Below are 24,715 nucleotides of genomic sequence, written 5' to 3' on the forward strand. Positions count from 1 at the left end.
GATTTGCAAGGCATTTCAATGGGCGAAACGTTTTGGTTAGGACATGGATAAAAGAGCACATACAGGCATAAATCGAACCGTTTTCTTTTGCACAGTACTGTATTGCAGTATGTATGGAGAAAGCGCAGATATACAACAAGAGCACACTCATGCCAGGCAATCCATACCTCACCTACCATTATAAATTGTTTAATTAGTTTGATTGACCCGTATTGTGCTCAAGAAGGGTATACGCACTTACCCGACACGGTTTGGAAAAGGTGGACTTAGCCGTGATATGGAGAAAAAAAAAGTCATAGAATTAGCTCTGAAAAATATTTTTTTTTATATCCCATCCCTTTGTCCTTGCAATGTTAAAACTGCTCCAAACAATTTATTATTCCCTCAATATTTGCTTCGTCATCTCTGAAAACACTTTTATTCTGTTTTGAAGATTTTTGATGAACCTTAAAATTCTTTCACATTATATTTTTCTTACATCCCCCAAAATGTTTGTTCTCTGAATGGTATCTATTTTCGTACCCAGTGCAACTCCATAAATGTGTGTATGGCTGGAGTGTTTGTTGTGTTGACATTTCCACAGACGGGCACAGTTAGAAATCGGCGTTTGTGTTGTTGTGGGGCTAAATACAGCTGACTTGATTCCCGGCCAACCCAAGCGGATCCCCTCATTCCCTTTCAATTCAGCGCATGTGGGATACACGGTCGCATTGCATAATCATTCGAGATTTGCCGTCCGTGCAAGAGATGAGCATGGGCAAAGTATGTTGATGAGGAACGGCAAGATCTCCACTTGCGGAATAAATCCACCAAATTCACATTATACCACCTGTGCCACAACTTTAGACCTGGTTTCGTCTAGTCCACTTCCTGTCACCAAATTGTCAGTGTGTAATAAAAACACTCTTAGTATGCCTTAGACATATTCATTTTTCCACGAAAGACTGAAAGACGTTTTTCCCCATCAAAAATGTATTTTCATTTTTCTCTGAAACTTTATACTCCCGTATATTTTTCTTAGCGTTGCATTTCTTGTAATGTAATTTGCTTTTCTTGTCGGTGTGTCCCCGACACTCCTTAATGCTAATCACAAGAAAGGAGCCACAAAGGCAAACAAATTGTAGTTATGTAGTTTGGATGAGTGAAGGCCAGGGAGGGAATAACGATGGTTGAGCTTGGTAACAAAGGAAAATTGGCCCAGTGCAAGCGTGCCTAGTAGACGCAATCAACAGGAGCTGCTTATATCATTTCCTGAGAAGTTGATCCCAATAGCTAACTGGACAGCCTGAATGGAAACTTCCGACAGTGCCACGTTTTTGGTTTTGATTTTGCTCGGATAGAGAGAATTTGAAAATGATCATTTTGTGAGACGGGATGCTCAGTAGAGTTTTGACACAGTGTTGTGGAAAAGAGCTACGGGCAAAAACGTCATCTACGACACACACATCACAGGAAACGTACAAGACTGACATGACACAGATCTTAAATAACCCCATCCATCCATCTCTTCCCTCTTTGTCCCAACTCTTCGGTCAGGAAAAATCCAACATCCCACTGTTCCATGGTTTTCACCTGCATCCCAAAACTCCACGCGTGTAACATGAAGACATGGCCTGCTGTTATCAGCACAAGCAAAGCAAACCCTCTCTTGTTACCGAAATGACATCACGTGGTCTGACAGAGAAACTCAATGTCGATTTGTGCCGAAGGAGTCAAGGAGTAAAAAATATGCCCCCTGTACCCCATGGGTAAATTTGCTTGTTTTTTTCCCCCCTTTTCTTCACTTGTAAACGTTGACATTTTCTCCAAAATAAGATCAAAGTAGATCCTCGGACTTAAAAATTCCTGAAAGATCCGCATCACATAAAAATGTACAAAAGCTTAAAAACAACTTGTGTACCAACGTGTCTTTTCTGTTTGTTTGTTTGTTTACTACATCGAGTTAGAAGAGTGTGGTAAGTTTTAGCGCAACCGCCGTCCACTCTCTGATCAACATGCCAGGGGACTAATTGGAGAGCTCATCAAACAAGATTTATAAAACAACTAAAGTCAAGGCAAAGGTCTTTGCATCCGCTCATCAGTATCTTCAATTTCATCTTCCTTTTTTGCGCCGCTTCTCTTCTTTTTGCCAGCACTTTTTGTCCTCTTTCCTTGGACACAAATGTCAATCTTAACAAGTGATCGCATCTTGTGATGTTCTGCTGGTCAAGACTCACTGATGCAACGGGAGTTAAGACTGGGTATAATATTGACCGACATGTTAAGACAACGGAGACCCAGACATGACAGAAGGTAGGTGGGGAATTAACGTGCACACACAAAAGGCCAGTTTGGGGCCAAAAATTAAGTATAACGTACAAAAATACTAATTCCATATAGGACAAAAATGCAAATTTTGGGCCACAAAGTATGCATAATTTGCAAACAAAACACAAATTTATGGAACGAACCCTTTCAGGGACAGCGGTTACTACAGCGGACAGCTTATCATATTGGGCTACAGGTTTTCATTATTGGTGCATGAAAGTGTTAATACATTGATTGAACAGTTTGGCAAGCAAATGTAGCACACCTATAGAAACTAAGGTAGAAAGGGATGTTACTTTAAAAATGTATTCCGATACAGTTACTAGTTAGAAAATGTAATGTGACCGTGTTAGAAATGTCATTCAAGTTGGCCTTCCATAATATTAAAAGTAATGTAATTTGATTACCATTTATTACTTCTGGATTACTCCACTACCAAATATGTCATTTAAAAAAATTATAGGCTATATTTGTTTGTCTTGTCTGGTCTTTTGGCCTCATGAATGATTTGTGGGAATTAGCGCGTTAGCCTGCTAGCCATTAGCGCCCCTCGATGGTAACAAGCAGTCCAGACGATTTTGACAGCTCATTCATTTTAAATAGCCTTGACAAAGAAATGTGTCAATCCTCCAGGGAATATGATATGAAAGGGTCCCCATCCATTCCCTTTGAGTGAGTTTTGAAAGATGTAAAACCAACACTTCACTCCTGAACCGGTTGTTTGGCCAACAAATTTAAGGGTGAGCGAGGACTCTCCTGTGGCATCTCTCTCCCAGCTCTAAAAATGTGATCCTGTGAAGGAAATAAAAAACCCTATTTGTAAATCCATTACGTTTTTTTTACTGTATCTAACAGTTAGATTTTTTTTTTTTATCCAAAACACTGGCACATGTACAAGTCTGGGTAGAAGTGGAAGTCTCTTCTAGTCAACTCGTTTATGGGAATGAGATTACACTCGCATGAGTATTTTGTGCTGCCGTGTTGACTAATTTTTGACAACAAATTAATATTTTGTGTGCACGTTACACTTAATTTGTGGCCACGATTTAATATTTCACATCACACATCTGGGACCCTGTATTATACAGACTTTTGGGCCTATTCTCTTTCCCAAGTGTCAAATTTATGACTCACAAAGCTGTTCTACATAATTTGCAACCACAAGTTAATATTTTGTGCATCTTATATAAATTAATATAATGTGCGCACGTTATATTTAAATGCTGGCCACAAAATAGCAATTTATTTGTATGTTACAAGTTGATTGTGGCCACAATAACTTTTTTGCACTTGTCAAATCAGCATGAGACACATTTTTGGCCAGTTTTCTTACCCAGGTATACAAAGTTATTCATGGGAAATATATTGAACTCCCAAATTTGTTTTTGGGGGGGATTTTCAATCATTTGTGACCACAAACTAGTATTTTTCTCCCTCCATGTCATGTCTGAAGATCCATATAATAATGACTTTTGGGCATCAGTTATTTTTTTTTCCCTGAAGTGATGCCTTCCCTCTTTTAGCCTCATGGTCCGAGAGCTTTGCCATCCAATGTTCAGTCTGACCACAGGTTCTCCATGGCCATGCTGATCTTGCACACGATCCAGCGGCGAAGTGGGCAGTAGTACTCGAAGTGGAACTGCTCGAACTCCGGCGTCTGGCGGATTTCGTGCAGGAAGGACACATCCAGGTCGGACTCCAGCAGCAGCAGCAGCGTGGGCACGGTGACCATCAGGACGCCGGTGAGCGCGGCAATCAGTCGGGCCATGCTCAACACGCACGCGTTTAGTCGGGCGTTGGATGACAGAAAGCTCAGGACGCCCGTGCTGCCCCCTCTCGCTGCGAGACGGACACGTTCGAAGGCTCGGTCGCGCTCCCTTTCGGCCTCCAGCTGGGCCTGGATGTCGGGATCGGCGTGGAGCTCCCTCAGAAGCCTGGCGGGACTCTGGACGGGTGACGAGAAGAGCAGGTCCACGCCTCCTTGGCTGTCGTCCACCGGGGTGGGAAGCATGCTGGCGCAAGGGCTAAGCAGGAATGCATGGACACATATTTAGTCAATGAACTGTCCTAAAGACAACAAGAGACCCTTCAGCATCATGAAGTGCTTTAATGCAGATTCTTTCATTTTCAGTGAGGGCTCAATTGTTGACCATTGTCTACAGCAAGGATGGGCAACTAGCACATGCGACCCATAACAACACTCCGACTTGCCGGCCCCTTGTTGCATCCTTTCATGCACCCCGTAACCTAATAACATGAAAAGATGTCCACTGTAGTAACCGCTGTCTCTGAAAGGGTTAATATGGGGCGATAGAAACACTTCAGTGGCCGTCAATTATACACGTTTTCGTTATTCCCTGTTCTCTAATCCCCCCCGCAAAGTTTTAAGATGTAATATCACTACAAATCACTAGATGGCAAACATGTCTTAGTTATACTTGCATCAGGTCTTGTGTTGCCCGATAGCACAACATGAGCATGCCTAATAATGTTTAGCTGATTTGTAATGACATGCAAGAAAATAATTGTACCTCAATATATATTTTGAATATTTTTTTGGGGAAACATTTTGAGTGAGTTGATTTTTGTGAGTGAAAAAATGTACAAAATGATTTTTTGGACCCTGTTCAGCATTTTCGTGTTGTCCCTGAATGGTCGTTTTCAGCATAAGAGCACTTTGCACTTGAAAAAAAATAAATATTGCGTTTCTTTTTGGATTGTTCAAGTCCTTTGTTGTTGAGGGCTGGCTCTTTTATCCATGCTCTTAGAAATGTTCTGAAAAAGGAAATATACTAGTGCCCTGTGATTGGCTGGCAACCAGTTCAGGGTGTCCCCCGCCTACTGCCCAAAGACAGCTGGGATAGGCTCCAGCACGCAGTTTTTCCACTCACGCTGCTCTGGTTAAAAGAGGTACAATACAATCTAATCTGTCAGGCCAAGTTAGCTGTAATGGACTTTACATTCGGGTCCGAAGGAAATGACCAGCGTGTGCGCATAAGATCAAACAAACCTGTAGACAAGCTCAGATATGGTTCGCTCTCCGTGGGCCTCCTCGTCCTCATCCATTTCGCTTCCCGCTTTGGGCGTCTGAGATGGGATACTTGAAGTCTCCGTGGCATGGTGGGGAGGAGGCAGGTCTGATGCACAGTTCACTCCATCTATACTTGGTTGATGGTCTGCGGGAGCGGCCGAAGATTTGACGGGAGACAACGCTGCCGAGTCCTTCACAGCAACGAAGCCTGGTGGGTGACATGAAACACATTTTGGAAGTATGGATCAATTCTTAAAATTACACTCATTTGATGACCATTATTGTTTGGTTTTAAACTAATGACAACTGTTTATCTTTACTATTATTGAAGTCATTGGACCAAGAGGTGCGTTAGGTTTACTGATTGAAAAAGCCAAATACAACTGCAGTCAGTCTGCCCCGTGACAAATGGTTCGGAGATGAGGACAGTGACAATGCACAATAAATGTGACAGTGTGCAAAGCTCACAGATAAATGTTTCAATGTAATAAAGATGCTCGTCGGAGAACTCAAAGCTCACAAAGATATTGCAAGATGCAACACCCACGTCGCAGTTGCATGTTTTTCCAATTTAATGCAGTCTTACATTAACCCTTTCGGGGACAGCTTATCATGATATCGGGTCACAGGCTGCATAAAAGGGTAAAAATGATTCGCGTTATAATGTATGAGACTTTTGAGCATCATTTCAATATCTCGATGCCAGGCCCAGTGTACTCTTTTTTTGGAAATCAAATGATGGTCACGCTATCATACGGTATTGACTGAGTGGGAACTGAACCCATGCTACCTGCACCAAATTCAGATGAAGTTATCACTACACTATCAGTTTTTCTTTTACTTGCTATATTAGTCATACTTTTATCATTATTTGTTTTTCATTGTTGGTCTAACATACAGTATGAATGCACACTTTTTTACATTCAAATCCCGGAAAGTGCAGCCTTTTAGCCACAAGATGGCGCTCACATGCCGGTAAAACAGAGCAGCCGAACGTCTGACAGCAAGGCAACATAAATGGGACCATATTTTGCAAATTAACGCTCTTCGCACTGAAATGTTCATAGTAGCCTACATAAATTGTGACGGTGAGTGTACAGCTACCATATTTTCAGCACGAGACAAAAAGCCTGAAGGGTCCCCTTTCGTGCGTGTGTCTATGAAGCCAGATATAAACGCCGGATTAGCAAAGTGTTGACAAGCGGAGTCAAACAACACAGGACATTAGTGGACCACACAACCGCCCCCAACTTTGATGCATCCAAGACAGCTGGATATATTTTTACACACGCAGGACCCCCGCGCCCCCACTCGCAAGTAGTAATACCCTATTTCCACCTACAGTGTAGTTGCCAGGGGTTTGTTTACTCAACTGCAGATGGTTTAGGCCTTTATTTACACATGACAACATCCATCCGTTATCTGAACTGTTTTAAACGTCACGTAAAAGTGTATTGGCAGTTAAAATTGTGCCCCTGGGCAACCACAACTATAATGTAGACAACAACGGAAACACGTTTGATGCTCCTGATGTTGAGTTTGTCCAGTTGTTGACCAAAAAAAAAAAAAAATCACCCCTGCATTTCCACATGCTCCACCTCTGTTGACTTCACTCGTACTGCAATGGAAGTTTGCAGCCAAGTACGATGTAGCCTGGACAAGAATCAGCACAAGGCGGTTTTCAAGATCCAGTTTAGAAGTCATGTCAAGATGGCCGCTTACACCTTGGAGCAAATGATCCCCATGTGACCATGACAGACAATAACAGAGAGCATCTCCATCAGATTTTTTTCTAAGCAGCTTTTTAGCTTATGATAGAGAAAACAACCAATATTGGCCTTCGATTAAACTTTTGTGGATTTGGGTTCTTGTTTGACTGTGGTCACGAAGACCCAACTGGCAACACCATGATCAAGGATGTTTGCATGTGGGTCAATACCCACAGGATGAATACATTTCTCAGTGTCGTTATAAGTCTTAACTTCAGCTCTGTTACCGTGATCGAATAATCAGTATATGTCCTTAAATGATCGCTTCAATATGTCTTCCATGAATAAAGTAATCCTGAGCTGTGCATGGCATCACCTAAAAATGTCGCAGCGGAAGGTTCAAGGCCGCTTGAGTGTACTGGAAAACGTGCCAAGAAGTGAAACATCACATGCAGTTTTAAAATGTCTCCTTGAGGAGACCGAGACTTTGAATGTTTGTGATACAATTGACATTATTGAATGATTGCAATGAAATTCTGGGGACGCGTCTTCTACCCACATACATTAAGAATCTATTCACTTGATATATTACTTTCATTTCACTTTCCTGTTCACATATTGCCAAGTGATATCTCCGACACAGGCAGATGCTGAATCTCTGCTACGTTAACAATTTCTTGAATTAAAGGCAGTTTTGTCCATTTCCCTCTCCACTGACGGGCAGTTAGCACCACAAGTTATGGTCACTCAACAACCTCCCTCACTCACGTCAATGACTCATTGACACCACTTGTGTTATGACTCCAGAGACGGGCTAATATCGTCTCCTTAACATTTTAGCCTGTACTCTGTACCGTTATTATTAATAGCTATAGGAGTCACTTTCAAGCACCCTGCAGTTTGCATCAATAGCATTGTTCGCTAATAAAAACACTATTAGCGAAAAATATAAAAAGACATTCACAATGTGCACACTGGTATGACGACTTTAAGAATGTACTTCAGAAACGGGATGTAGACCAGCATCCTATTTGAGGTTCCACTGTATTGCGCCATACATCTCCTTATCTTACTTGGCTCTAGTGTGCTTCTCTGCATTCCGGCACCGATTCCAGCGACCTGTCCCCCGTGACCCACCAGCCGCACATACACATCCCGCGCAGTGTGGTTGGCGATGCGTAGATGGAGGCTGCGCTGGGTGGTGATCTTCACTTGGCACCTCAAGGGCTGCGCCACGACCACCGATGATGACGACGGCTGGTCCTCCGAGGTCTCCGTCGGATAGTACACTTCCAGGGGCCCGGCCTCTCCCTCTTTCGCAACCTCGGCCTCTATCTCTTCTGCCGGCAGGGTACAGGTGTTACCACGGTCAGGTCGCTCGGCCCCTTCCGACTCCAAATTGATTTGATCAGTGCCGTTCCGGTGCTCAAGAACCTCCATCATTGAGGAGGATGATAAAGTTCAGATCCAACTGTCCACTGCGACACCCCAACATAAACTGACTGGACGGTGTCTGGAATCTGAAAACACACATGCCTCTATGTACACACTTGAAGTGGGCCACACTGACCAGATACATTCTCTCTCTCTCCCTCTCTCTCTCTCTCTCTCTGATCCACAGACTCATATGAATGTCAACCATCTTATCAAAGACTGCAGGGGCATTAGAGGCAGATCAACCGAAGCTTCATGTTCTAAATATAACCAAGGGATTCCTAGTGGGAGAGGGGCAACTAATCTAACTGTGATTATAGAGAGGCGGGCCTGACCCCGGATGGGATAGGGATCATTTTCCTTTTCCTTTCTTCAAGTCAGTCCACCTGAAGGTATTTCCCAACATTTGCTGGACCCCCAAAAGTGCACTGATCTATGGAGATTTAATGGCTTTGTCCTCAAAAAGTTGTGCTTCATGGACAGAAGTCAGTCAGTCAGTCTCTAAAGACTTGGGACTTGAATCAAAGAGTCGCAAGTTAAAGTTCCACTACGGATGAGTAACAAAATTATTGTAAAATCTCCATCTTATTTATTAAACATGACAATTTGACATTTTGGTACAGATCCTAGCAAGTTGACACACGTGATGTGCTTTCGCGGGCCACGTGAATTGACCTGGCGGGCTGCATCTGGTCCTGGGCCTTGAGTTTAACACCTTTTTTAAGAGGGTTCAGCTTCCCAGTCGCTAAAGATCTGGGCTTTGGTATGCATGCTCAAGTCGCACTGTGAATGAAAAGTGAGGCTGGTTGTTGGAGAGGACAGCTCACTTGAACAGGGCACTGAACCTGAAGTACGAAACCAGCTAAGAATGCACCTCCGCTTTTTGAACCAGAAACGCACAACCTGAAATCATTCCTTAAGGATCTTTAGCACTGAGTGTACCTTAAGAATATATATTGATTCCGAATGCACCCAACTCAAATGTCATTGTTCGTATTCCTTTTCATGGTTTGACTGCTTGTTAATGGGATGGGATTCTCAGGAGGTTTGGTTTTTAGGGGCGGTGGGTAATTTGGACCGGTGGACTGCAGCTATCACTGCGGATGAAACTACATTAAGACATGCACATACGAACTACGTTAGCGGAGATTTTACTGAGAGGGGCAGGAACAGACCACTACTGTACTCCTACCTATGACAGTGTGTCATTAAAGTCCAGTAGTTTCCTTGACAAAACAGGACATGGCAGAAGCGTAGTTCAATCCCCATAAGAACATCCATAAGTGATAGCCCAGTGTCAGTGTGCGGGGACAGGCTGCACAAACACAACAAGGTCAACGTTGACACCGGGTCGGCTTCCTGTTTCTCTTCGAATGTCGGAGATTAGAGCTCTGAATATAGACCGCGATTCTAGATGTCAGTGACACTTTATCCCGATGTCCTAGCCGTCGCTTGTTGACGCTTCCAAGGTGAAGTTGTGATGGAAACCAACGAGATTGAACTACCGCCGAAGATCCTTCAGGTCCGCGCGGTGTCAACTCCAGCGTCCTATCGTTTTACCCTCTGATGGTCATACCTGAGATTTTTGCTTCATTCAGATAATAGGTGCCATCAGAACGTATTATAAGGATGGAGGATTGACAATGACATGAAAATGAAAAGTTGTGTAGGAAAAATCACCAGACAACACCTTGTGAAGAACTGTTATGGACAGTATCAATCTGGACTTAAAAGGTGGTTCTCTGAGGTCCTATAATGCTCTGTGTGTGTGCATGTGCGTGTGTGTATGTGTGTCTTTGGCACAGCCACCATTAAATGTTATTCCTTTTTTCCCTCCACAATTCCCCAGTGTCGTCAAACCATATCTATGACGTTCTTTTTTTTCTTTCTAAATACTGGATGGATCAAGAGTTCCAGTACATTTTACACACCAACAGTATTTCTTGTCTTGGTGAAAAATGCACATTTTAAAAGAGGCCGACCTTCAGTCCACCTTACAGCAGATACTGCTCGGCTAATTGCCAGTTGTTATCACGATGACCGAACCTGAAATTTGCGAAAGACTTGACACGCTACTTCTTGTCAACTCACCGATGCTGGCAAGTGTAACAATAGGCGGGTTTTCAAGGGCTTGTGTAAGAGTGGGCAGGAAACCGCCTGATTATTCATATTAAGATCAGATATCCTTTTGTAGTCTCACAATGGGACAATTTGCATATTAAAATTAAAGCCTCTGCATGACAGTGTTTCAGTTTAGTATGTAGATATAGATCTAAATACATCTAAAGATATATATATATAATAAGTGTGACTGTAGAGCAAGGGTGCTCAAACTTTTTGGATCGAAGATCTACTTTTCGATCAACTAACCTCCCGGGATCTACCCTTACCGGCGCGCACGCACGCACGCACGCACGCCCTGATGAGAAACAGCCTGAAACTGAGGCATGCGACGCACTTTTGCAGCCTGTTAACTATCGTAGCTCACACGTACCGTTTTAAAGTTCTTCCCTGGGCCCTCCTAGATTCCTATTCTTTGCTCATGCCCTCGGTGAACTGTACACGAAGCAAACTCTGAATGAGAATAATGACGATAAAAGATAAAGCGCAACAGTTCTGATCACAAGCTGCAATTGCAGACTGCTGAAAGCTAACAACTTCCGGTGACGTCATCACGCGCCACCGTAAATTCAAGATTTACCTGCTTTATTTTATTTTTAAAAAATTTTGGGTAAAAATGAGACTGATAAGATGATTAGGTCCAGCTCCGGCCTCCCTGTGTGGAGTTTGCATGTTCTCCCCGGGCCTGCGTGGGTTTTCTCCAGGTGCTCCGGTTTCCTCCCACATTCCAAAAATTTGCATGGCAGGCTGATTGAACACTCTAAATTGTCCCTAGGTGTGAGTGTGAGCATGGATGGTTGTTCGTCTATGTGTGCCCTGCGATTGGCTGGCAACCGATTCAGGGTGTCCCCCGCCTACTGCCCGGAGACGGCTGGGATAGGCTCCAGCACCCCCCGCGACCCTAGTGAGGATCAAGCGGTACGGAAGATGAGATGAGAGATGAGAAGATGATTAGGGCGCAGTGTACATTAACACAAAAAATTTATATTATTAACATGTACAAAGACACACAAATGGTTGTTTGTTTTTTTTCTCCTCGACACTCCGCGGATCTACTTGGGACCCGTCTTAGATCTACCGGTAGATCAGGATCTACCTAATGAGCACACCTGCTGTAGAGGAACCACAAGGTCCACTTCAATGGTACCTTGACTTAAAGGGCCCTAATTGACTTTTTTTTGCGTTATGATCCATTCCATCATTTAGGTTCATTAGTTTCTTTTTTTTTCTTTTGCTGTCTTGCAAGCCAAAATTTGAATTACCAGTGAGATTAAGCTAAACTGCACCTTGAGCGAAGTTTAAAAAAATAATAATAATAAAAATAAGAAGGTATTGTAATGCCCTCACTTGTGGGCTGTTTATTGAACAAAACAAAGAGTCAAGCACGCAAATACAAAATGAAAACACTCGCATGGCCCTCCTTAAAGGCACACCTCCAAGACAAATACTACAGTGCCTACAGTAATTACACTATAAATTCAGTCTATTCCCAAACATTTTATGTTTCTTACGTTTCACGTTTCCATCGAACATGGCGCTATATTCTTTATGAAAAACAGGCAATGTAAAAATAAATTTTCCAGAAGGGAATGGATTAGTGGCATTTCAATTTATTTCGAGTGAAAATTAATGTGAGTAAATGTTACGAGCTTGGTGGCAGAATAAATTCCACTCGTGAATCAAGGTATGACCGGATCATCATTTCGAGCTTTGAATCCTCACGTTAGAAGGGACTGAAGCAATAACAGCCAACCGTGAATCTTCTCTTCGTCAGTCCAAACACATGATTATCCCACATAATTGAATTTCATGCTCGGTCTGAGGGATCTCACATTGCACACTGCACATAAAAAAATGTTGACATGCACAGAGAGGGAGAAGCCTGCATCCACAGACATGGCGGCACCCTCAGGGAGGATCATGGGAAGGGTATTTTTAGCAGGCGGCAATTGCCGTCTCCAGGGAGACCGGACTGATGGAGGGACGAGAGCTTCAGCTGCTCAATTAGCGTTCTATGTGAGGGCTTGCGTACGTGCATGCGCATATGACCTTCCTGCGTTTGTGTGTAGCGAGGAATAGAGTATCCGCCTACCGTTTTCCGCGGCTGTCTCGTCGTACTCGGTGGTCGAGGGCAGGGCTGGTACCAGAGGTTCCATGTTCATGATGAGGTTTTTATGACTCAATGAGCTAAAGCTTCGACTTTGGCCAAACTGCACCCTGAAAACACAAACGTCAACTAAAATGACTGATGAAAATTGAGAGGAACGTTCAAAAATACTACAAATATATTGCTAATGCTTTATTTTATATTGCACTTTTATTGAACTGTGTACATTTATTTTGTGCAATGAAACACTTTTTCTCCCCCCCACACCCCAATTTTGCTGCTGTAGACTGAAAATGTCCCCAGTGTGAGACAAATAAAGCTTATCTTATCTTAACAAAACGGGTGGCCTGAAACTGGTAAAAAAAAAATGTCACAGGATAAAGCGATGCAAGTGTCCATTTTGATATAGGACTTGACATTTCTTTACCCACACAGGTTGGCTACAGAGCTCGCATTGGTGAAAATGTGTCCTTTCATAATTTTAACTGGTGGGGGGTGTACAAAGTGTCATTTTTGTATCATTGTGTTCGGCCTTCAGTATTGTGAGTTGGTAAGATTTTGTATAAAAGCACATAAATTATTATTATTATTATTATTTTTAAAAACAGTCCCTTTTTGTAGGCTCATTTATTTATTGAATTGAATGTCATGATAAAAATAATGTTGACAATGCATTAGCCTACTCCTACCAATCACAGAAAAAAAGTGAACATATTTTGAAATATGCATACCGGTATCTGAGAAACCACATGTCCTACAAAAGCTTCCAACAACATTTTCCTACGGGTGCATTTTTACAATGTGGAAGTGTCAAAATGTTCAACATGGCATTGACTGTGATTTAACATGCACAATTTCTTTCTGGTAACTTTGCAATTAATGTATGTTCTAAAAATTAATAATGTGATGCTCGTTCTGTGAAATCAGTACAAATACAATTTTTTTCTTCAGAAATGCTCATATAGCATTGTTTTAAGCATTTGTCTATGTTGCTGGGTTAGTGTCAATCTAGTTTTTACCCTTTCATGCACCCTGTAACCTGATAACATGATAAACTGTCCACTGTAGTGACCGCTGTCCCTCAAAGGGTTAAAAGATGATTCTGGTTTACTTTTCTTCCAAGTTTCTCTTTAGTGCGTTTGTCTTTGAACAATGTCAACATACATGCCGTGCGAGTAAGCCTTACCTGCACACCTCAGGTGGATCTCTCTGGATTTTTGAGCTTGCTTCTATCACCTCCTTGGCTACTCTTCCGCTACAAAAAACCCCCAACACATTTCACTTTCATCAGACAGCGTCGCATTTATTAGACAGACTTGAAGAGAATGACCTGACATCCCCCCCCTTACACAAAATGTTGATAATTGCCTTTTTTTTTGTTTAAAAGTTTCTCGTTAGGGGCTCTATAACGCCATAACAAACCGACAACATTTTTTTTTTTAATTCTAATTTTGTTAGATGTACCTGTAGATAGAGCAGCATAATCCACACAACATCCACATGTATTCATACGTTACGAACAATAAAATTCATGTCACCTGTATCTGAATCTGCTGCCCTTGAAGAAAATGTTGCTACTGGACATGGTCTTTATTTGACTTGATTTTGCACATCTATTAGAAAGAGGGAGACAAGACACATACAAATAGCTTCATGATCACAAAGCATCTGTTGCATTAAGCGCTCAACAAAGACATTTAGAGATGTGTGTAATTTGTGTGACTGAGAATTGGTGATTGTTCGTCGCCAGCTCGGTATGAATCAAAGTACAATAATACTGTACGGACTTTTAATTGACCAACACAATGGTATCAGATATTATGCTTGTTTGACATATGTGAAATTACATTAGTCTGCCTCGCTTCCATTGAGACACTTGAGCTGCATGGGAATTGTTCCTGGAAGCGCAATCGAACCGTAGAATCATTTTCCGACTGTCGTTTAAAAAAAAAAAAATCCATGAGAAAATAACCTGCCAAATTATCTGTTAATACTAATTATATCATGGGGCAGAACTGGGTCAAGATTTATTGAGTGAGAGAGGAAGGAAGAAAACAAAAAAATGATTACATGAAAAGAAGAAAGGAAGGAAAGAAGAAGCGGATGGTGGAAGGGAGGTAAAATAAAAAAATGATAGGTTGAAAGACCTGCCCAGGAAATACTTCCGGTTGACAGTCATAGATGTTAAACCTGTTCAATATTTACAATGGCAAAGTGTATTCACAAGTGATCATTATTGTTATCTGTGTGGTGTTCTGTTTGTCATTTGGACCACACCGCACAATATAAGAACACAGAGTACACACTCAATGATCCCCCCGCCCCCTTATTATCTGTCAAGTTGTTGAAAACCTGTTCACGAGTGTACCCCACTTCACAAAAGCAGAGTGATGCTGGCGAGACATTTCCTTATTTTCAATTCCTGACACTTCACTCTGGCCTCCGAGCAATCAGCTGCTCCCCACTCAAGGACAGTGTTGGCTTTTCAGCGAGGCGGGAATACAGTCAGAGTGATGTTTTGCAGGTTGCGTGGGCCTTAGAGGCATGAAAATAGATTGAAGGACAGCCGCAACTACTGGGTGCATTGTCATAGTGTCATGTTTTGTTTTTGTTTGTTTTTTTTTTTTCGTTTTTAAAATCAGAATTAAGTGTGTTCAACCTTGAAGGTTCCACTGTGCAGTATGTGTGTGTGTGTGTGTGTGTGTGTGTGTGTGTGTGTGTGTGAGAGAGAGAGAGAGAGAGACGCACTTGTAAAAAGCCTGATTTTCGACCCCACACTTCCACAAGTGCTTACAAGCTGCAGGGGTCGAGGTGTGAAACGTCAACACCAGTTTCTTCTGCACACAAAAAGAGGTGATAAGTTACGAAAAACAAAACAAAACAATCACTGTGAGACGTTAATACAGTGCACTCCGTTCTTCGCAGGGGATAAGGAATGGACCCAACCATAAATTATATATATTTTTTTACTCTAAAAAAATCTTCAATGAACAGAGATAGACAACCAATCTTTTTAATCTTCGAATTGATGCTGAGCTGCAAATATGCGTGGGTCCACTACACAGACACAAAGAGAGGGGGAGCGGTGCAAAAAAAGAGCAGCTGACAGCCACAATCGGAAGTGTTTAGCACAACGAGGGCAGTAGTGAGGTCCTAACAGGCCTGGAAGATAGACATATTGCAGTCAGTGCGGGTTTACAGTTGCTACGTGCGTCTAGTAATTTGAGAAAATCAATCGATTCCGCTCAGTGCTGGGGAGAGAGATCAATGACGGCAGAATGACTCAGTGAAAGACATTGACGGGTGTGATGTCACGAGCCACTGTGTAAATTTGAATTGTGCCATGAGAAGAAGAGAGCGCATAACTCAATTTTGGTCATTTTTAATGAGGAAGTCAACCCTAAAAATTTCTTTGCAAAAAAAGGTTGATGCGCCTTCAATCTGAAATCACGCTCCTGCAAAATGACAAAAATAGAGATCGTCCCCTCACTCTCGGGGTGTTTTCTGAACGTACCGATGTCAAGATGACAATGAGATGAGCTACAAACACTCACTCGTGCCAACATTACATGACATAAGAACACAAACGAACTCATGTGTAGCAATTCCCCGCAATCTACAATGCATCCGCTAGATGGAGCTACGCTCAAGGATATACCAACAGAACACTACACTACACCCTGATTCATATAGCAACGATCAGATGTCAGTAAAACTTATTTAATACAGCAGCGACACAGTTCATTTAACCAACAGCAAGTTATAACATTGATTCGTTAACATTGAACTCTCTTGCCACTGCTCTATTTCCGTGTTCAACTGCGAAACCGATCGCCTGAAGTTTGAACTCTGCGTTGTAAGCATGTCTCTAGAAAGGAGCCATTTAGGGACCGAAATATTACTGTAATGACCATACACAAGGCCCATAAGATTTTCTGGCACGCTGTGAGCTTTTAGGAAAATGGAAGGCTTTTTAGGTGCGCCTTTTAGTGCGGAAAGTACGGTATATTTATATTTCGACTGTAAATAAACTCAGACCCCAAAACAGTTTCATATAATTTCAAATGCCTCTTACAACAACACCCCTATAAATAAATGGCTTATAGATTATTGGATTCTGGAAAAATAAGTGCCACAAGCATGCTGCAAGGACTTTCTCTAACATCCATTGACAACGCAGGATAAACTCAAGTCCTCCCACATATACAAAGTCAAGTCAGTCAAGAGTCATCACTTCATTTCCCTTCGTTGACACCGATTACTGTACTTTCCCGCTTAGGTGACATCTTGTCATATCTTAGGGCAATTCAATAATTGCGAATAGGTGAGTTTTCAGCGAATAGCTAAGGATAAAAAATATATATATAGCACTATGCGGGAGATTACTGTGCACACAAACAATGACACCCAACAAGCAGACAATAAGCAAACAAAATGCCTCTTCATGTAACATGAGGGGCCTGTGGGACAGTGGATGTATGTGACGTGATGGTGGTGTTTTGAGGGAGATCGTATCGGTAGGCTCGAGTTCAACAGTGAAATGCGGTGCCGACTGCCTCCTCGTGTACTCACCAGTGACGACTACATTTACAAACGGAGAGAAGAGACAGAAACACAAAGATAAAACGAAGCAGCCGTCATCACATTGGATTAGCGCAGATTTAGCGGTTGGCTAGCCAGCCAACACATTGGAGACCAAACTCAGCTTTTGACTTAACGATAATGGCCGTAACGGAGCCTTAACGATGCACCCAATCAGCGATGAGAGTCAGTCTCCAATGTCAAACACAATCAGCTGCGGAATGAAGGGGCACTAGCACAAATGTGAGTGAGCCATCAAAGCTGCAATTGCAACGGCCAGATGTTCATGAAACGTGTACCCAAACACAGGACTGCTATTTAATGTCAAATGAAGCATGGAATTTGGACGGCATTCCAAGGTAACTCCACTGGAAGAGATGAAACTGTATGAAAAAATTGTGATCACAATTACAATGGCAGAAAGGATGACAGTTATCAATATTGTCATGATTTTATATATAAATCCTATTTTTTATTTGATATACAGTGTATATATATATATATATATATTACACACACACACACACACAGTATATATATACCTGTATATGAAAATAAGCGACACAAAAATCTACCCCAAAATATTGCAATCATCTCGGCTGTTTTCTTTTTGTTTTGTACCAAAACATATATTTCAAATATCGCCTTCACCGTCTGACCACATAATCTTCTTCTTCTACTCTTATACTCTGATATTTCATCATGGCTTTTTAAACTGTAAACTGTTTCATCACTGGTTCAGTGAATGTATTCTGGTCGAAGGGGCGTCTTGTGTTTGGGTAACTTTGGGTCACATGATGGGAGTGAGGAGGTTAGCACACCCACCATCCTGTTACAGTGTATCCTGCCTGTTAAGGAGATCTGAAACGGTAGCACACAAATACACAGTTTGTGTGTAATAGGGCGTAAACAGTCGAGTTGCGTTTAAGGTCAGCAAAGGGGAAAAGCAGGAAGGACAGCAGAAAGGTCACACGAATCACAGTGACTGGGTCAACATGAGAGGTGTTAACGCGGCGATGAAGTTTCCGACTTCATCTCGACACATGAAAGGAGGAGGAGGAGGAGGTCGGCACACTCACCTCTTTTTGAATGCCGATGACGTAAAATGTTTTCCCTTCAAACTTGAGCTTACTGACGTCGGCCCTGCACAAAGCATGAAACGTGGAACTGTGAAAAGCTACAATTGTTTTGCTTATTTTTGTACCGTTTTCCCAACTGCTTTGACGAAGGGCCGCTATATCAAAGTGGAGTCTTTATTCACTGAATGGAGTTCATTCTGTCTCTTATATTTGAAGTTGAACAAGTTTCGTCAGCCAATGAGCGATCGGCAGTGTTTTACGTCACCCAGAGTATCGGATATGCATTCCCAAGCAAACGAGGCACAACAAATAGTACACGCAAGTACCTGGTTTTGCTCATGAAAAAAATGTCGAGAGAAAGTCACGCGGAAAAATTGGCACACTTGAATATTAGAGGGGACATTATAACTTGCTGTTTAATTTCTTTGCTTACAAGACACAGGATAGTGTAGATTTTTCATTACCATTTGAGAAGATGGATCCTCTTGTTTCCCTGGAAGACCACAAAACCGGTCGCTGTAAACCCGAGGAATGCTGTGGAACCAGTGAAGTCCTGTACACAAACACACACACAAATGCCCTCATGGTTAGCAAGCGACAAAACAGGGGATAATATCTTTAAGACAAGATGGATTTCATAAAAAGTCGTACAAACTACCTTGCATGGGTGAGGGTCAACTCCGTACGTTTCAAGGTTGTGAGCCCTTTGGAGCATGTTGAGTTCCGCTAAGGCGGCACATTGACCCCTTGTGTGACGGAGAAGAGAGACCGTATTAATTCACAAATGAACGCAAAGGACCTTCGGAAGAACACAGTAGAAGTCAAGTTGCTCACCTGGCACATACTGTCTGGATAAATGAGTATTCACACTCTCATTTACAGCAAAGGACAATTTTTCAATTAACCTTCCATTGACCCTCCTCTAAATTATCCACTAGGTGTGAAATTGAGGAAGAACATTTGTTTGTGTTTACAGTATGTGTTCTGTGGTCATCAAAAATGGACGGATGCCTGCAGCACTATCAATCCTACAAATGTGCTATGACTTGAGTTGTTTTGGCGTCACATTAAAGTAATCACCTTCCAATAATCAACCTGCTCATCCGTCTCAAAGTCAACCCAGTCGCAAACATTTGTTTATATGCAGAGAGCAGAAAAGGCTAATGGGAAGAATGCGGAGCACCGCCAAAGTGGCCTTCTCAGCCATGTGCTGTGATTACTGTCATTTGGAGCCAATGGGGCAGACGAAGGGCGTTCTCGTCATTGGTGTGCCCCTGCGCTGTTGACAAATGAGGGATTTGTCTTTGATCCTTCAAAGCTCAGAGTGTGACAAACCTCGCAGGCTGCAGCTCAGCTCGAAACAAACATACAAACACACCCTGCAGGAGCGGGATAAGAACATCTCGTGAGCTCACCGTGTCGACGCAAGCAAGACGGACGGGGCAAGTGGCGTAATGCGTTTTACTTTTCAGTCAAACATACATCGCAAGCACTATCGTCAAGCATACAGCTAACCCAGAAAGAATCCAACGCACTTTCACATTTTGTTATGTTACAGCCTATTTAAAATTTTGATTAAGCTCATTTTTGAGGGTGCAAAATTGAATAGAGAACGATAGATAACGACAATTTGAAAAAGTACATAAGTAATATATTCTCACACACTTTGCCAGGAAGCCCGAAACGGCACCCAGGTGCATCCCATGTCAACTGTTGTAAATTCAGTTGACTTGAGGTCATGTAACAAGAGCCGGCATTTTGTCTGTGACGATCTTTGTCACGTTTTTCTCTTTGCCACCAGGCCACAAGCAAAAAGTGGTGTTATTCCACAAGATGTTCACAAAGATGAAATGCTGTGAGTTTTCATGAAGTCTCAGGAAACGCAGAGCGTACATGTCATGACTTCACAAATTTTGGGGGAAATGGCGACAGCAGATTATTTCAGAAGTGTTCAACTTCTAGGGTATTCAAATTGAGAGGCTCCACTGTAGAGCGACTGATTTTGTTAATTCTAACCCAAAACAAAGCCCACAAGCCAGAATTCAACCAGGACACTCTTGTTGTGAGGCAACATTGATTTTTATTTCTATTTATATCCAACACAGTGTCTAAAAGCACATTTCTGATTCCCAATCCCTTTTTTTTTTTACACGCCTTTAATTAATTTTCACACCATCTATAAATAGCCTCTTCCCTCCAGTCCCATCCATCCAAGTCACTTAAGCTGTTCTATTTTACGTCTTCCTGTTCTTATTCAGTGCGTGTACAGATCAAACGGCCAGTAAGAAACATGCGACACAGACAAAAACATCTTCGTTTTTCTTACCTGAGCTCAGTCTTGTGTATGTCCATGATTTTCCTTTCCAGTTTAAGCGACTGTTTAGGGAACAGCCTGAAGTCTCGGATGTAGTCGGACGGATGCTCCTCCGGGTCATAGTCCCCCAACTCGGCTGAACGGAGACAAAACGGTTGGAGGTGAATACACGACGACACTGGTGTCAAACTCAAGGCTCGCGGGCCTGTCACGTGGCCCATGAAATCTTGACACAATTTTTCCCTGGGCTTCTGTTCAAAACTAGCCATAACACGATGCGAATACAATGCAGGAAAAAATATCTGTATGTATTATGTTCAGTTTGAAGATTTTCAGCACAGAAAACAGCCATGAGTAACTATGACACACTCTAGCTACATGCATAGGTTGTCATGTGAAAAAAAAAAAAAAAAAAACAACTTAAAACTAACTTGGTACAAATGAAACTAGCAGTGGATTTAAAGAGCCTCTCCGGGGCAATTCAGCTGGAGCCAACTCAATAACAAATGTCATGATTAGCGTTTTTATAGCACAGTAATTCTGACTGTTCAAACTGATGGTGTTATGTTGCTTGTTTTTGTTTTCTGTTTATCGACGACTTCGCAGTTTCCTTGGTGATCGATGGTGGGTGGAGACAGCTTGGGGGCATCTGCTGGCAATTGCGATCAAGAATGGTTTTAAAGGCCACCTGCAGTGGAAAGCAGTTGTTGGATTATTGCACTTGTTTACTGTGATGGCATCCCAGCTTGTCAATTAAGCGTTAATTCTGGAATATCCGAATTCCTTGTTCAATACTACTGCAGTGTTTTGTTCGTCTCCTATTCACCCAAGTATTCTTTCTGCTTAGACTCTGTGCGCCAGCATGTCCTTACTTTTCTATTAAATTCCTGAAATGTGAATAAAACAGTGGACTGTTAAAACAGAGGTGTGCACTGAACCGTGAACACCACACATTGATTTAACCGAGTCTTTATTTCTTCATCGAAGCAAGATATTTTGGACCTTTGTTTTGTTCCCAACTTTGCTTGAACAGTTTCTGTGCCCTTGTGCACAAAACAAGGTCCATAAAGGCATGCTTGGTGGTTTTGGGATGTAACAAGCCCATCAGAGAGAATATGAATGTTCTCGATGGGTGGACAAAAATTCCCCACAGACACACTTGGTTATTTTCCCAGAAGAGAGGAAGCTCCATATTTTATTCCACTTCCAGTAGGCATCATGACTGAGTATCCCAATACTTTTGTCCACCATGCATTGTGGACCTGTAGTCACGAGGGAGTGTAACCTCTATAGCAGTCGCTGTCATTTCTCCATCATATCAATCCAACTGTCATTTTGCATCGATTTGTATACAATATGAATGACGGTTCTTTTGGATTCCAGTCAGCCGTAGAAGTGGAGCCATGAATTTGTGAAGCGAGCCCCTATCTGTAAACACAGGAACGGTCCCATCTGTCTTTGAAATTCAGTCTTAATTACAAATCAGCATAATGATGAAATCAAAGCGTTGCCTAATTAAAACTAATCCACAGCTCCGAAGTTATCGCCCTAAAGGGTTCGTCTTCATTACATCGTGACAGTTGGAAATGAGAGAACTCTTCTGTGGCTTCTGTGCTTTCGCACGAGCCAATCACAGAGCACCTGAGCAGACATGTTCATTTCTAACAGAACAAGTCTCGCTAATCATTCCTAATCTGTGCCCAAAATCCCCTCAATCGAGCGTTTGTGATTCAGTCTTTCTAAGTGAAGGGTGTGTGTTCTGTCACCGATTGACACAACTTGTAGTGGGAGTTACAATTAAAAATATATACAGAGAAAATTAAATGCATGTCACTGGACAGAAAATCATGCCCATGTTTTCACCACACTCGCGCTATTTTGAGAAAATGACAAAAAACATATGGACAGAAAAGGAGTTACAGCTCAGCACAGTCTCCAAATCAACACATATTACACAGGTGGATGCTGCGACAGAGGCGGCGCTCCTGATGTGCAGTAAAAGAGCAAAGCTGAGCGCTCCACATCAGCGCCGATACAGAGCCGCTCAGTGTAAAATTGCCAATCCCAGTTTTCGCTCTAGTGACACGGATGCGGACTACAATTATTAATCCCAAAAAATGGCCTCACCCTGCACAATGCACGCGCCCAGATAGGCAGCTTCTGCAAAGGGACATAGGAGACGGCCGTGGTAGACGTCTCTTTTCAGCTGGAGGTAGAGCAGGTACCTGTAGACAAAAAGGAGAAAAGGGAATCCAGATGCAAATACAGAGGAAGTACCATTTGCATTTTAGGCAACAAGGTTCATATTGTCTTTTCTTAAGTGTGCGACATAGGTTTCTATGTATTCAACAGCAAAACTGGCATGTCAGGTAAATAAAAAACATTCTCTGCTGTCTAGCCATGTGCAATTGTTTTCATGCTTTTTTGCATTAATTAGCTGAAATCCTGTGTGGAATATCCAAAAAAAAAACAGAATGATGAAATACAGATAAATCATCCCGCAACACATCCCATGACCTCAAATCCAGCTAATGTGAAAACATTTTCACCACACGTTGTCACAAACTGTCATGACCGAAGCACATGTGACGCTGCGATATGACATACACAGAAACAAACACACTTGGGGTGGCGTAAGGCTGGAAACGGAAATGACATTTTAACGGCAGGCAGTGTGTCGAGTTGCCAAGGAAATAAAAAACGACGGCGGCACCGCAGCCAGGGATGCATTTGTTGCCATGGTTACCGAGGCGGGGACGCCACTCACACGTCTATGCGAATTTCATGAAGCGCCTGACTACTGTCTGTTCTGACTCGTGTAATATTGTGCTGCGTATCCCGCACCATATTTCGGATCAGCCCATTCCACAGACGCAAAGACACAAGAAAATCATCATCGGTTTCAAATCAAATAATTCGTTTTCATCACTGTTCTTGCCAATATAGTGAGTCCTCGGTTTGCAACGGCATTATACAAGGTGCAAAAATATGCTTGTCTGAACTAGAAGTGTTATTTGTTTTTTTTGCAATTATGACTTTACCACTGTGTTAACTTAGCATAAGTTAGTGACAGACTATGGCAGATTCCGATTTAGTTTCCAAATGAGTTTACAGCAGGGGTGTCAAACTCATTTCATATTGTGGGCCGCATATGGCCTCGGTCGATGTCAAGTGGGCCAGACCATTAAAATTATACCATACTCTGCTATAAATAACCAAAATAGCATGTCTTTCCTTTGTTTTGTTACAGCGAAGCACAAGAAGGTGAGGAAAATGTTGAAACGTACCTACATTTCATTTACCTAACATTTCATAAAACACCTTAGATTTCCTTGGACAAATGTTGAATTTACTTTTATCATTCACATATATGCAGTGCAACTGATCCCATTGGTTGTACAAAGGCACAAAACTTGAACAAGTAATTAGTATTTAAAAATATTGTCATGCATTTTAAGATTAAACGAGATTTGTAAAGAAAGGATTTTCTTAAACCATTTACATGTGCATATGAAATCTAAATGTAACCCCCGCCTACACTTTTTACACTGTTCTGTTTCTTTTGTTGCATTTTTTCATTTCCTGATCGAACCTCCTCGGGGGCCGGTTCCGGCCCGCAGGCCGTATGTTTGACATCAGGGGTTTATAGGAAAGAACGGAACGAACCTTGATTTGCATTTAATTCTAGATTGTTCGTGTTCATTCCCGGAGAGCGTTTCCATATTTTCTCAGTTACTGTGGCACCAATCACTGAGGAGAGCAGTTATTGTGAAGGGGTCTTGTACCTTGTGAGCTCCTCTTTGATCTTCATTGGCTCGTGTGGGTAGAATTTGACTCTGAAGCACATAGTGAAGGGCTGCAGAGCTGTGGAGACACACAAGATGAGCGCAACACACACACACACAAACAAATTGGGAACATTTTCTTGATGCTCTTCATAGTCAATCTTTCAGATTTCTGTCATTGTAATTATTGACAACTAGCTACCATTTTCTGTATTATTGTGATGGCTTGACCATTTTTTAAGATGGT

The 24,715-nt window shown here is 42.2% G+C and overlaps 1 protein-coding gene across 4 annotated transcripts in view; it reads right to left on the bottom strand.

Moving 5' to 3' along the window:
* The window catches only part of frmd3 (FERM domain containing 3), a 50,726-nt gene continuing 26,011 nt past the window's right edge, over window positions 1-24,715 (bottom strand). For 3 of the 4 annotated variants that reach the window (XM_052068629.1, XM_052068628.1, XM_052068627.1), the window contains 13 exons: window positions 24,469-24,547; window positions 22,811-22,908; window positions 20,696-20,819; window positions 19,028-19,115; window positions 18,834-18,922; window positions 18,370-18,433; window positions 18,116-18,151; window positions 15,458-15,546; window positions 14,248-14,322; window positions 13,896-13,964; window positions 12,695-12,819; window positions 5,318-5,546; window positions 1-4,331 (listed from right to left, as the gene is read on the bottom strand). In XM_052068629.1, the coding sequence (XP_051924589.1) occupies window positions 3,863-4,331; window positions 5,318-5,546; window positions 12,695-12,819; window positions 13,896-13,964; window positions 14,248-14,322; window positions 15,458-15,546; window positions 18,116-18,151; window positions 18,370-18,433; window positions 18,834-18,922; window positions 19,028-19,115; window positions 20,696-20,819; window positions 22,811-22,908; window positions 24,469-24,547 (1,634 nt within the window). In that variant the 3' untranslated portion in view covers window positions 1-3,862. The remainder of the gene's footprint in view (window positions 4,332-5,317; window positions 5,547-12,694; window positions 12,820-13,895; window positions 13,965-14,247; window positions 14,323-15,457; window positions 15,547-18,115; window positions 18,152-18,369; window positions 18,434-18,833; window positions 18,923-19,027; window positions 19,116-20,695; window positions 20,820-22,810; window positions 22,909-24,468; window positions 24,548-24,715) is intronic. The other variant, XM_052068630.1, reaches the window with a different exon arrangement.

Source organism: Hippocampus zosterae, chromosome 6, assembly GCF_025434085.1.
Source record: "Hippocampus zosterae strain Florida chromosome 6, ASM2543408v3, whole genome shotgun sequence".
NCBI classification, from domain to species: Eukaryota; Metazoa; Chordata; class Actinopteri; order Syngnathiformes; family Syngnathidae; genus Hippocampus; species Hippocampus zosterae.